This window comes from Panicum virgatum, chromosome 9K (assembly GCF_016808335.1).
Source record: "Panicum virgatum strain AP13 chromosome 9K, P.virgatum_v5, whole genome shotgun sequence".
Lineage (NCBI taxonomy): Eukaryota > Viridiplantae > Streptophyta > Magnoliopsida > Poales > Poaceae > Panicum > Panicum virgatum.
Window position 1 is genome coordinate 44,906,565 of NC_053144.1, and position 13,402 is coordinate 44,919,966.

The 13,402-nt window shown below is 53.5% G+C and overlaps 1 protein-coding gene across 1 annotated transcript in view; it reads left to right on the forward strand.

Moving 5' to 3' along the window:
- The first annotated feature begins 780 nt into the window (after window positions 1–780).
- Window positions 781–13,402, forward strand: part of LOC120651626 — a 54,358-nt gene continuing 41,736 nt past the window's right edge. Inside the window, exons 1-9 of the mRNA XM_039929192.1 lie at window positions 781–1,089; window positions 4,141–4,244; window positions 4,364–4,498; window positions 4,583–4,633; window positions 4,797–4,891; window positions 4,971–5,088; window positions 12,410–12,511; window positions 12,683–12,865; window positions 12,941–13,101. Coding sequence (XP_039785126.1) covers window positions 993–1,089; window positions 4,141–4,244; window positions 4,364–4,498; window positions 4,583–4,633; window positions 4,797–4,891; window positions 4,971–5,088; window positions 12,410–12,511; window positions 12,683–12,865; window positions 12,941–13,101 — 1,046 coding nt within the window. The 5' untranslated portion in view covers window positions 781–992. The remainder of the gene's footprint in view (window positions 1,090–4,140; window positions 4,245–4,363; window positions 4,499–4,582; window positions 4,634–4,796; window positions 4,892–4,970; window positions 5,089–12,409; window positions 12,512–12,682; window positions 12,866–12,940; window positions 13,102–13,402) is intronic.

The window sequence follows — 13,402 nt, forward strand, 5'->3', positions numbered from 1 at the left end:
GGGCGGGCAGGTGGCAGTTGGCGCCGTGCGACGCCACGACCTCACGCCGGAAGCGGGCGCTCCAATCTACGGGCCCCACACAGACCACGCCTGCGGCCTGCGCGCGCCGTGGCCGGCCTCCCGCGTCGCCACCTTTGCGTGCTCGGGGATAAAGCGGACGACCTCGTCTCGTCTTGCTCGCGCGCGTCCATCCCTGCGGCGCCGTACGCCGGAGTGCCTCGACCGGCGCCGTCGCTGACGCCTCGACGGCGCCCACCGAGTTGCCACCAAATAACGGCAGCACCACGCTCCGTTCTGTCCACGTATACACCGACTGCCGCACTCACGTGCCCCTGTGATTGCTAACTAAATTCGATTCAGAATACTAGGTGAAAGCATCTTGCGTGCGATCTGGATGATATTTTACTCCCAAGACGACCTAACTGCAGTATTAATGTGCAATTAACAAACCTAATTGTGTCCGCTTCATGCCTTGCCAAGACCTGGACGGCTCCAGATGTGACTTCTCTCGGTCGCGCTGGACGATCGAGCCCCATGCCTAACCGCCACGTCGAACGAAGAAGGAAGAGAACGCCACGACCCAGGCGTAACCCCGGCGGTTTTCGTAATCGTGGGCCCAGGCAGGATCCGTAGATGCCCCGGATCCGCGAGGGCATTCCGGGCATTCGCCGCGCCACCTGCATCGTTCCTTCGTTCTAGCGATCTCCACCGCGGCTCTCCGCCTCTCCCAGTCTCCCTTCCCCTTCCTTTTCCTTCTCGACTCGAGTCGCTCGAGACAAAAAAAAAAAAAAAACCACCGCCTCCCCCTCTCTGCCTTGTGGGCTGGCTGCTGCGTGCTAGCCCAGTCCTTGCTCTTCCCTCTCGTGCGACGCGCCGAGCGAGGGGACCGGCAGCCGGAGCGCGTCTCCCTCCGCCCCGCCCCGCTCCGCTCCCCCTTCGGGCCTCGCGGTGGCGGCGCCGGCGGGCGTCGCCGATCGCCGGCGGCGGCCGAGATGTTGGAGGACCAGGTTGCCTTCCTGCTGCAGAAGTACCTCGGCAACTATGTCCGGGGGCTCAACAAGGAGGCGCTGAAGATCAGCGTCTGGAGAGGTGAGCCAGGACGCCCCGCCGCCACTTTACTCCGCCCGTCGCTGCTAGTTGCGCATTGATATGATTTGTTTTTTTAATTGGGCGTCGTGCGTGCTTAGTTAGTTGTGGTAGTGCTGACAAATTGGCGAGGAACAGTGGTTTCGTGTGGTTTTGGATGTTGAGGAGTTCAGTCTGAGCGTGGGTTGATGTGCATGCTACATTGTGGTACCCCGATTGCTGATTATGTTTGTAGTGCGATCGGGAGTGACTGGGGGTTTTAGGCACTGACTGACGCTTTTTGTTGAGCTTGATGGTTCGAAAGGCGCATGGTTGCAATGGGTGGGGGCAGCTGATAACAATCTGACGGGTATTTATGTGGTAGGCTGAAGTTGGTTTCGTGAATGTGATGAATCTCCCACTCTCCCTTGTTACACTTTGGTTCCCTCTGTCATCACACAGCTTTTTAAGCTATGTTTGTTCCAAAGAGGTCCCAGTTTCAGTGCTCAGAGATATGATACTAACTTGGTGATGCACTGTTGTGGTCACTTAGGTGCTGTTTGGTTTGGGGTTTTAGCCCGCAATCAGATTACAGAGTGATCCAATTCTGTTAAATATGTTTGTTTCATGAAACATGTAATCGGGTCGCACGGCATCTGTTAGCATGGCTATTCAAATCCGTTTCCTCTCCCCTTGGTCTGTAAACAAATCACAGCTCTCTCGCAAATGAAACAAGCGGCAGAGGTCGCGTGCTGCTCTTCTTCATCCCTGAGCCTGGAGCTGCCTGCTTGCTTTTGAGTGCTCTGCTGGCCGTAATGTGGCTCGTTGCACGAATCCCATCGATCACCATGGGGTCGCAGAGCTGCTACGGTTCCGATTGCGCATGCCTTGGCTCAGTTCGGCGCCCAGACTCATCGCTTTCCGAATCCTATCGCCATGGAGCTCACAAAAGGCTGCAGTTGGTACAATTGCTGGCATAACAAAGCTCGCAGATGACTCCGTCCTCTATTAATGGCACAGATAAGCTCCCAGGTGTTCATTTGAGAGCAGTTGAATTCAATTTGCTAACAAGGACTCGATTTGGCAATAAAAGCTCGAATTAAGCTCGATTTAATGTGAAGATACCCGACCTTGATTTGAGATAGGGGTCACTTCCTTGGCGTGCCTGAGGTTCCAGGCCTCAAGGGGATTGATGCTTTGACTGGAGTAACCAACCTTTTCTGTGCGTTATACTGACAGGCTTTGCATGCTTCCAAATTCCAATCAGTCAGTCCGGACCAAGCTGTTCTTCTCTTTTATTTTCTGTTACCGTTACAATACTTTCAAACCAAACAAAGAATGTAACCTGTTATTCCGGAGCTGTTACCTCCATGACCTCATTACATTTCCATTTCCATTACCATTTCTCCAACCAAACAGCAACTTACATGGTGGAGCTGCTGGCTCTTTCTGAGTATTTATGCTAGCTATCTTAGTGTTGAGATGTCTACCAGTCACTAAGCATGTCTTCAAGCAACACAGCGTCTTGTGGAACAGTCCTGAAAACTTGTCAGTGCAAGGGCTAGTGAGAGCTTTGTGTGAATTGTTCACACTTCTAGCTTCAGATTACAGAATTATGAAGGCACTCTGCTGGGAAGGGGGATACACAGTGGAGTATTTAGATCCTTTAATGTGAGGATTGCTGTTATTGAGATGCTATCATATTGGAAACCGAGCAATATAAAACTGGAGATGCAAGTGGTACGTCCTCATGTATAGATTGTTCACGCAAAGTAACTGTAAGTGGAATATGTAACTGATGTTCCTGAATGGCTGATTCTGTATACTCACTAAACTTGTTAAATATGCTAACATTTATTCAAGGGTCAGACCTGAACTAATGTTTGGGCTCAGAATCCTTCAATGAGCTTAACTCATAATCCACTTGACACGCACATCTGAAATGCTCTGTTTTTTCACAGCAGAGTTATGCTTAGGGTTGCAATTGTAAGAGCTTTAGGAATGGAATGAGGAGGGCATGGAAGATGAATTATGCCTGTCGTGTGTGGAACAATTGTTTCCCTCAAAAGTAATACCCCAGCAGATACGTGTGGCCTGCATATAAGAACACAATATATTTGGACAGCATGGTTTGCTGATTTTTTTTTTGAAAAAAGGTACCCTTGTGTCCACCCACAGTGATAAGCTGATCATCTGAACATGCTGATTGTCTGGACTGTGCTTGAAAATGGATGCAAAGATACACATCTCTCCTGCATATTCTCAGAAAAAGTTGCCTGAATTGGAGCATAATCTTGGTCATGATTTCTTATAAGAGCTTTTCAACCTCATGTTAGGAACTGATGATAAGGAGTCCACAGGATAAAATGAGAGTTGAATTTTCATTTGTAGTCGCGGTTTCTTGCATGATAAATCTGTATTCTCTGTGATGGCTTTCGTTTTGGACTGGGGGCATACATTTATCAGCCAGGTACACAACTTCCCAGCAATACCTGAGAAAAAAAATAAATAAAGCAATGGTTGGCACTTGGCAACGATATTTTCAATTGATATTTTGCAGGAATTTTCATAGCAGGTGATTGCATAAGGGGTGTATTTTTGGGCCTGATTTTTTGTCAGAGATCTATATTATTTGTTGACATGTTAGTTAACATTGCATTTGGAAATCAAGGTGGCATTTGTCTTCGACATTTGATGAGGACATTACTTGAATTTATTGAGCTTGTACTGAATACTGTGTCATGAGAATTGTATGGGACGATAGTAGGTATCAGATGCCCTTTGTGTTAGTGACCACTGAATGTGAGTAATATTGCATCATGGATAGATGGACAGGGAACTGAGCTCGCTTGCAGAACAGTTCTGGAAAATGATTTATGATGATATCAAAATACAATGTGTGGTCCATAGTACTTAATGAGTTTTAGCTATAGCTTGAAGATACCCACATCCGTTTGTGCACATGCACAATGGCATACATTTTTCTTGCCCCATCTATGGACAATATTTTCATCATTGTTATTGTCTGCATCTTCTGTCACCTAATGATGCTATCTTTTCTGCTCACTAATCCAGGCGATGTAGAGCTCGCGAACATGCAATTGAAGCCAGAAGCGCTCAATTCTTTGAAGTTGCCTGTTAGAGTCAAAGCTGGTTTCCTTGGTTCAGTGAAGCTCAAGGTTTGTATTAATTTCTTTGCTTAGTACAAATGCAGCACTAGTTTGCTGTATTTGTTATTTTATGATTCTTTGTAATAAGGAGGAATGGGATAAAGGAGGTTCATGTCAATGATTGTTAGGTTCCATGGAGCAGGCTCGGACAAGAGCCAGTTTTGGTTTATCTTGATCGGATTTTTATACTAGCTGAACCAGCAACACAAGTTGAAGGTTGCAGCGAGGATGCTGTCCAGGAAGCAAAAAGAAGTAGAGTTAGGGTAATAAACTTCTGATGGTAGCTAAGTGATTTTGCAATCTATGTCAGATTCATGCAAGTACTGATTTGTTTGTTATTTGCACAGGAAATGGAGATAAAATTGTTGAAGCGCCAGCAGCAACTGAAATCTGAACTAGTATGTGCCAGTACCTAGTTCTTCACTATTGTCTTATGACCATGGACTGCTAATGTTTGGGATAGTCATGCTCCCCTACATTTTTTACCTGCTGTTGTGTGGTTTGGAGCTGACCATCTTAGATACTTTGTTTATTTCTTATTGCAATTTTCTCTCTTTGAAGAATTCATCATGGCTTGGATCTTTCATTAGCACTGTAATTGGAAATATCAAGTTATCTATCGGTAATATTCATATAAGATATGAAGATGTAGAGAGGTAATGCGATTCTGTTTGGTGTATTTATCTTTCATGATATATATAATATATATATTAAAATGCCATAACTTTCCTGTAGCAATCCAGGCCACCCTTTCGCAGCAGGTGTGGTACTTTCAAAGCTTTCGGCAGTTACTGTGGATGACCTTGGAAAGGAGACTTTTGCTACTGGTGGGGATTTGGACCGAGTAAAAAAGGTACATCATTCCTAAGTTCTACATTTTGTTTCCATGATTAGTCTGATATTATTTCATGTCTACTGACAACATCTGCTAGTTCAGTTTTGTTTTTGCTATCCATGGAATCCTTTTTTCAAAAGAAAAGTGAGTACATGATGGATGAGGTCACAAGGGACATACAAGGTGATATCCCTTGATGTATGCTCTTTGCTGATGATGTGGTGCTAGTTGACGAGAGTAGGGCAGGGGTTAATAGGAAGTTAGAGTTGTGGAGACGTACGTTAGAGTCGAAAGGGTTCAGGCTTAGTAGAACCAAAACCGAATACATGATGTGTGATTTCAACACTGTTGGAGTATATTGAGCCCATGTGTATAGAGGCCCATCTAGAGGCCCATGTACAGGATCTATATATACCCACCCATCTAGGGTTGGAGGAATCCACTAATTATCTGTTGACCCGCCGCCGCCGGCTCATGGCCGGCCGGCCGGCCTCCTCCCTTTCCCCCTCCTCCTTCCCACCCCTCACTTCCTCTGCTCCGAGCCCCGCATGGTCTGCCGCCGCCTGGACACATCGGAGTCCCATGCCTGCTCCTGCCGCCGCCGCCGCCGCTGCTGGTGCGCGCGCGGGCGCGGGCGCGGCGGGCGGGGGTGGCGCGGCGGGCGGATCTGCTGTGGGCGCGGCCGTCGCCCTGGCGGCGCTCGATCCACCCGCTGGGGGCGCGGCAGGCGCGGCCGTCGCCCTGGCGGCGCTCGATCCGCCCGCTGGGGGCGCGGCAGAGACCGACGCGGTGCTTCCCCTGTCCCGCACGGGTGAGGAGCTGCCTCTTCCTGGGCCGCCCCCTGGCTTCCCTCCCCGTGGGCCAGTGCCCCTTGGGCCGCAGCTCCCCCACCCTGTGGTCGTCGGGCGCGCCGCGGATGCCGAGCGCGCCGCGGTTGCTGCTACTGGAGAGAGCGCCGCAGCTGCGCAGGCCGCTGCCGCCCACCGCGCCGCCGTCGATCCGGCCGTCTTGCGGGCCGCAGCACAGCTGCTGCAGGCTGCGGCGCCGATCCGGCCGCCCTGCAGGCCGCACTGCCGCTGCTGCAGGATCCCGCCGCCACTGAGGCTCACCGCGCCGCTGTCGCCGCGGGCAAGCGGCCCGCCACCGACGCCGCGCCTGATGCCGCGTGGACCGGGCTCAGGATGTCGCCTGCGGATGCGCCGCTCTCCACCGCCGCTCTCCGCGGGCAGCAGGCCGATGCCGCTCTCGCCGCGGCCCTCCTCGCCGCCAAGACGGAGGCTTCGGCGGCCCAGGAGCGTGTCCGCGCGGCTGCCCTCGCCTGGGAGCGCGAGCGCGCCGCGGCCGACGCCTCCGCTCTCCGGGTCGCCGAGGCGGAGCGATTCCTCCGCGCCTCCACCGGTCAGCTGCCCGTCGACCTCGAGCCAGGCGCCTCTTCTTCCCGCCGTGCCCCGCCCGCTGGATCTGGAGCCCGGTACGACCCGACCGATCACATGGTTGCCCAGCTCCACCTCCAGGCCGCCGGGGTCCAGAACATCAGGGCCCTGGTCTCCGTCCTCCTCGACCCCGCGTCCTCCTCCTACGGCCGCTGGCGGGACCAGGTTCTGCTCGCCCTCCGCCGTTACGCCCTCGACGACCACGTCCTCGACGACTTGCCGATCGAGGCGCGGGACGTGGCGTGGCTGCGCCTCGACAGCGTCGCCATGTCCTGGATCTTCGGGACCATCTCCCTGGATCTTCAGGACCTCGTCTGGGTCCACGGCGGCACAGCGCGGCAGGCCTGGGTGGCGCTCGAGGGCCAGTTCCTCGGCAACGCCGAGTACCGCGCCCTCCAGCTCGACGCCACCTTCCGCACCTTCGGGCAGGGGGACCTCTCCGTCGGTGAGTACTGCCGGCGGATGAAGAGCATGGCCGATGCTCTTCACGACCTCGGGGATCCAGTGTCCGATCGGGTCTTGGTGCTCAATGTCCTAAGGGGCCTGAGCAGCACCTACGACCACCTGAAGGGCTGGATCGCTCGTTAGAGGCCCTTCCCCACCTTCCTGTAGGTCCGGGACGACCTCGCCCTCGAGATCACCAGGGGTCTCGCGCCCGGATCGACCTCGCCCACCCCCTCTGCGCTCGTTGCTGCTCCACCGACCTCCTACGCTGCTCCTGCCACCTCCATGCTCGGTGCTACTTCAGCCGGGCAGAGCGGAGGAGTGGGGGCGTGGACGTCGCCGCCGAGGGAGAAGTGGGTGGTGGCACCGGTGGCCCTGCTTCTGGGAGCACCGGTACCGGTGGGGGCCGTCGAGGCGCGCCGACACCGGCTCCTGCTCCCGCTCCTGCCCCTGCCACTGGAGGTACGCCCTGGCCATCCTTCAGCAACCCGTGGTCAGGGCGCATCTTGATGTGGCCGTTCTAGGGTCCGGGAGGGGGGCCTCGTCCTCAGCTCCAGCCGGTGGCCATGTTCACTGTCGCTGCTCCACTCTTCGCGCCGTCCTGGACCCCGCCCGCTCAGCCCAGCCAGCCGCCGACCTGGCCTGGGGGGTGGGATCAGGTCGCTCTGGCGCAGTCCTTCAGCACCATGGGACTGACGCCGCCGACCAGCACCGAGTGGATCGCCGACTCGGGTGCCTCGTTCCACACCACTCCCGATGCTGGTATCCTCTCTTCTGTCCGACCCCCACACCCCTCTTGTCCTTCTTCTATCATGGTTGGTGATGGGTCTTGCCTTCCTGTCACCGCCGTGGGTTCTGCTCCTCGTCTTCCTAATGTTCTTGTTGCTCCTCGGATGATTCACAACCTTCTTTCCATTCGCCAGTTTACTGCTGACAACTTATGTTCTATTGAATTTGACTCTTCTGGTCTTACTGTGAAGGATTCGGCTTCCCGGCGTCCGCTCCTCCGATGTGACAGCCCGGGGCCCCTTTACACTCTTCGGCTTCCTGCTTCCGCTGCTCTGCTTTCGGCTTCTTCTTCGTCTACTGCTTTTGCCGTGACGCCTTCTTCCACTACCTGGCACCGCCGGCTTGGACACCCCGGCCGCGACGTTTTGGCTCAGCTTAGTCGTAGTACATATGTTCCTTGTACTAGGGCTCCTGCTGAGCACCTCTGTCATGCGTGCCAGCTAGGTCGTCATGTTAGACTTCCGTTTTCTTCTTCTTCTTCGTATGCTGCGCATGCTTTTGATCTCATCTACTGTGACCTGTGGACATCTCCTGTACTCAGCATGTCTGAATATAAATATTACCTGGTCATTGTTGATGATTTTTCTCATTACTCTTAGACTTTCCCTTTGCGCGCCAAGTCTGAGACTTTCTCTACCCTCCTCCACTTCTTTGCCTGGGTGTCCACTCAGTTCGGCCTCACCGTTAAGGCCGTCCAGTGTGACAACGGGCGGGAGTTCGATAACTCTATCTCCCGGTCTTTCTTCCTGTCTCGGGGTGTTCAGCTGCGTATGTCTTGTCCGTATACCTCTCATCAGAACGGCAAGGCTGAGCGGATGATTCGCACGATGAACGACGTCGTGCGCACCCTTCTGATCCAGGCTTCTCTCCCCCCGCGCTTCTGGGCTGAGAGCCTCCACACCGCCACCTACCTGCTCAACCGTCTTCCGTCCACTGCTTCTCCTGATCTCACTCCACACCACGCTCTTTTCGGTACCCCTCCTCGCTACGACCACCTTCGGGTCTTCGGGTGTGTGTGTTACCCTAACACGTCCGCCACTGCTTCTCACAAGCTGGCGCCCCGATCGACTCGTTGTGTGTTCCTTGGGTACTCCCCTGACCACAAGGGGTACCGATGCTTTGACCTCACCTCGCCGCGTTCTGATCTCCCGACACGTAGTCTACGACGAGTCGGATTTCCCCTACTCCACCTCTTCCACACCTTCTCCTGATCCCGAGCTGGCGTCCCTGTTTCCGACTGACCCGGTGGTCCAGCCACCGTTACCTGTCTGTCCTTTTCCTGCAGGTTTTCCCGGCGCACCGGCACCACTTCCGGTGATCCCTGCTGCGCCGAACGCGGCCCCGGTACCCGCGGTCGCGCCACGCGCGGCCCCCGGACCTCCGGTCGTGTCGCGCGCGGCCCCGGTGTCTTCCTCTGCGCCACGCGCGGCCCCGGTGCCTTCCCCTGCCCCTGCGCGGTACGCTCAGCCGGTGCAGGTGTACCGGCGTCGCTCGGCGCCGACCTCGGCGCCGCGGCGGTACGCTGAGCTGGTGCAGGTGTACCAGCGCCGTTCCGCGTCGACACCGGCGCCGCCTCCTGCTCCGGAGGCTCCTGCGACGCCGACACCGGAGCCGTCGCCGCCGCCGCCTCCCCAGGCTCCCTCTCGAGCAGAGCCGGAGGTGTACCACCCGCCAGTCGTCCATCGGGATCCTCGACATACCCATCCCATGGTGACTCGGCGAATGGCGTCCCAGGCCGTGACTCTCTCTGCTACCGAGGGAGAGCCGCGGGTCTCTCCGGTACCCTCCTCTGTCCGCGACGCCTTGGCGGATCCTCACTGGCGTCGCGCGATGGAAGAGGAGTACGCGGCTCTTCTTGCCAACCAGACGTGGGACCTCGTGCCGCGTCCGTCTGGTTGCAATGTGGTGACTGGCAAGTGGATCTGGACGCATAAGCGTCGGGCTGACGGCACACTGGAGCGCTACAAGGCTCGCTGGGTTCTCCGGGGGTTCACTCAGCGGCCTGGTGTGGACTATGATGAGACTTTCAGCCCGGTCGTGAAGCCCGCTACGGTGCGCACGGTCCTCTCGCTTGCGCTCTCGCGCACTTGGCCTGTGCACCAGCTGGACGTGAAGAATGCATTTCTTCACGGCACCTTGTCAGAGACTGTTTACTGCTCTCAGCCTGCGGGATTTGTGGACTCGAGTCGTCCGGATATGGTCTGCCGGCTCAACAAGTCTCTCTATGGACTGAAGCAGGCTCCACGGGCTTGGTACTCTCGGTTCGCTACGTTCTTGCTGACACTGGGGTTCACCGAAGCCAAGTCTGACACGTCTCTCTTCATCTACCGCCGTGGGGATGAGACGGCATATCTGCTGCTATATGTCGATGACATTGTGCTCACAGCTTCCAGTCAGCAGTTGCTTCAGAGTGTCATTTCCTCTCTGTAGCAGGAGTTCGCTATGAAGGATCTTGGTCAGCTCCACCACTTCTTGGGCGTCACTGTTGAGCCTCGCCCGTCTGGTCTTCTTCTGCACCAGCGGCAGTACGCCCTCAATATTCTGGAGCGGGCTGGGATGACTGATTGCAAGCCCTGCTCCACTCCAGTCGACACTCAGGCGAAGCTGTCTGCTGATCTGGGTGATCCGGTAACTGACCCTACAGCCTACCGGAGTCTGGCCGGCGTTTTGCAGTACCTCACATTCACCAGGCCGGACCTCACCTACGTTGTTCAGCAGGTCTGTCTCTACATGCATGATCTCCGGGAGTCACACCTTGCTGCGCTGAAGCGTCTCCTCCGATACGTCCGTGGCACTATGGACCTCGGCCTGGTACTTCACCGCTCGTCCTCTGCTGAGTTGGTGGTCTACACAGACGCTGACTGGGCTGGCTGCCCGGACACTCGTCGCTCCACCTCCGACTACGCCGTCTTCCTGGGCGGCAACCTGGTCTCCTGGTCGTCCAAGCGGCAGCCGGTTGTCTCCCGCTCCAGTGCCGAGGCGGAGTACCGGGCTGTTGCTAACGGCGTGGCGGAGGTGTCCTGGCTGCGACAGCTCTTGGCGGAGCTCCACAGTCCGCTCGCCAAGAGCACGCTCGTCTACTGCGACAACGTCAGCGCCGTGTATCTCTCCACCAACCCCGTCCAGCATCAGCGGACGAAGCACGTGGAGATCGACCTACACTTCGTGCGCGACAGAGTCGCCATCGGCGATGTTCGGGTACTCCATGTCCCGACTACCTCCCAGTTTGCTGACATCTTCACGAAGGGGCTGCCCTCGTCGACCTTCTCGGAGTTTCGATCCAGCCTCAACGTAGCCGGTGGCTAGTTGTGGCTGCCGGGGGGGGGGGGGGGTATTAGCCCTTTTGTGCTCTACTTGTACTCTCATCTTGTCCAGTCTTGAACACCGCTGCGTCGGTTGTTCAGACTGCGGGCGGGGGGGGGGGGGGTGTTAGCTTTCTTGGTGTCCAGTCTTGAACACCGCTGTGCCGGTAGTTCAGACTGCGGGGGGTGTTGGAGTATATTGAGCCCATGTGTATAGAGGCCCATCTAGAGGCCCATGTATAGGATCTATATATACCCACCCATCTAGGGTTGGAGGAATCCACTAATTATCCCGTCATTAAACGCGACTATGCATGAGGGTGGAGATGTTAGTCTCGATGGGCAAGTGGTGGCCCAGAAGGATATTTTTCGGTATTTAGGATCGATGCTACAAAAGGATGACGACATTGATGAAGATGTTAGGCATAGAATCTCAGCTGGCTGGTTGAAATGGCATCAAGCTTCTTGCATCCTCTGTGATAGGAGGGTGCCACAAAAGTTAAAAGGCAAGTTCTATAGGACAGCGATTTGCCCGGCGATGTTATATGGTGCTGAATGTTGGCCCACAAAAAGGCGACATGTCCAACAACTGAGTGTAGCAGAGATGCGGATGTTGCGGTGGTTTTGCGGGCACACAAGAAGGGATAGAGTCCGGAACGAAGTTATTCGGAAAAGGGTAGGGGTGGCACCAATTGAAGAGAAACTTACCCAACATCGGTTGAGATGGTTTGGACATATCCAACGGAGGCCTCCTGAGGCGCCGGTGCGTAGTGGGGTTCTAAAGCGTGTCGATAAGGTAAAGAGGGGTAGAGGTAGACCTAAACTGACTTGGGACGAGTCGGTTAAGGGAGACCTTAAGGATTGGAATATCTCTGAAGATGTAGATTTGGATAGGAGCGCTTGGAGACTAGCTATCAGCGTGCCTGAACCGTGACCTTTGTGTCTTTTGGGTTTCATCTCTAGCCTACCCCAACTCGCTTGGAACAAAAGACTATGTTGTTGTTGTTGTTGTTTGTAAAAGTGAGTACATGAGCAAATTCCTGTGACATTTCTTTGACATATCTATCTTCCATCACTAAAAAATGGTGCATTTTAAGTTTTTGCATAGAAGAATATAGTTTTCAAAGTAACAACAACTATGATTCACTTTCCAGTTTTCTGATTTTGGTGTTAAACTTGTTTGCACAAAGGTTTCTGCACCTAGAAATGAATTGTGTTCCCTTCAATAGTTAATACATCCTTCTGAATTTGGGAGCATCTGGCATATTTATCCATATTTTTTCAGCTTGGCTTTTCTTTTCCTTTACATCGTCTCGCATAACTTCTTTAACTTACTTACCTTTGGTAGCTTACTAGTAAATGTTTCTGCAGTCTGTTGAACTTGAGAGTCTGGCGATGTATTTCAACTCCGATAGCAGTCCTTGGACTGTGGATAAGCCCTGGGAAGATTTACTGCCATCGGAATGGAGTCAGGTACCTTCCAGCTGTGTTCACTCGCAAATAAAGACTCTAGCCTTGGGAGTATAAATCTGCGTAGAGACAGTTGCCCTCTCCCTCTCCCCAGTGAGGTTTTAGTGAGAGGTTGTCTATTGTTCACATCCAGTTACCTGAAAAATATTTGTTGTTTTATAAAATGTATTTCAGATTTTTGATTTCCCGGAGCAGGGCGGTCCTGGATCTGCTTCAAAAAAGCACACTTACATTTTACAACCTGTATCTGGCAAAGCAAAATATACAAAAATACAACTTACTGAGGCAAAGAAAACAGGACAGGCATTGCAAAATGCTGCTGTTGATTTGGAAGATGTTACTCTTTCATTATCGAAGGTTTGTACTCTTCTCTTCTCTCTTCCAGTTTTATTCGAAACACTGTGAACAGTAATACCTTTTTCCTCAAACCAGGATGGCTACAGGGACATCTTGAAGATGGCTGATAATTTCTCTTCTTTTAACCAACGGCTGAGATATGCTCATCTCCGACCTTCTTTACCAGTAAAATCAGATCCACGAGCATGGTGGAAGTATTCATACAAGGTGGTGACTCAGGAAATAAAGAAATCAAGGTATATTCTGCATATTCTTCTTCGACCCCCAATTCATACATGGATTCCATGGTTTTTTTAGTATCATGAATCTATTTACATTCGCCAAATGTGATGAACCTTGTTCATAATGGGTAAGCTGTAAGAAGCACTGCTGGGAGGATAACCTGATGGAGTTCTTAGAATGGGAGATGGGGTGACTTGATATCTCTGGAATTAAGGAAATAAACCAATGTAATCTTATCTAACAACAGCCAAATCGTAAAGCCTCACCTCTACGTGTACTGTTTGAATAGTAACTGCTCATGAACACTGCACTGGT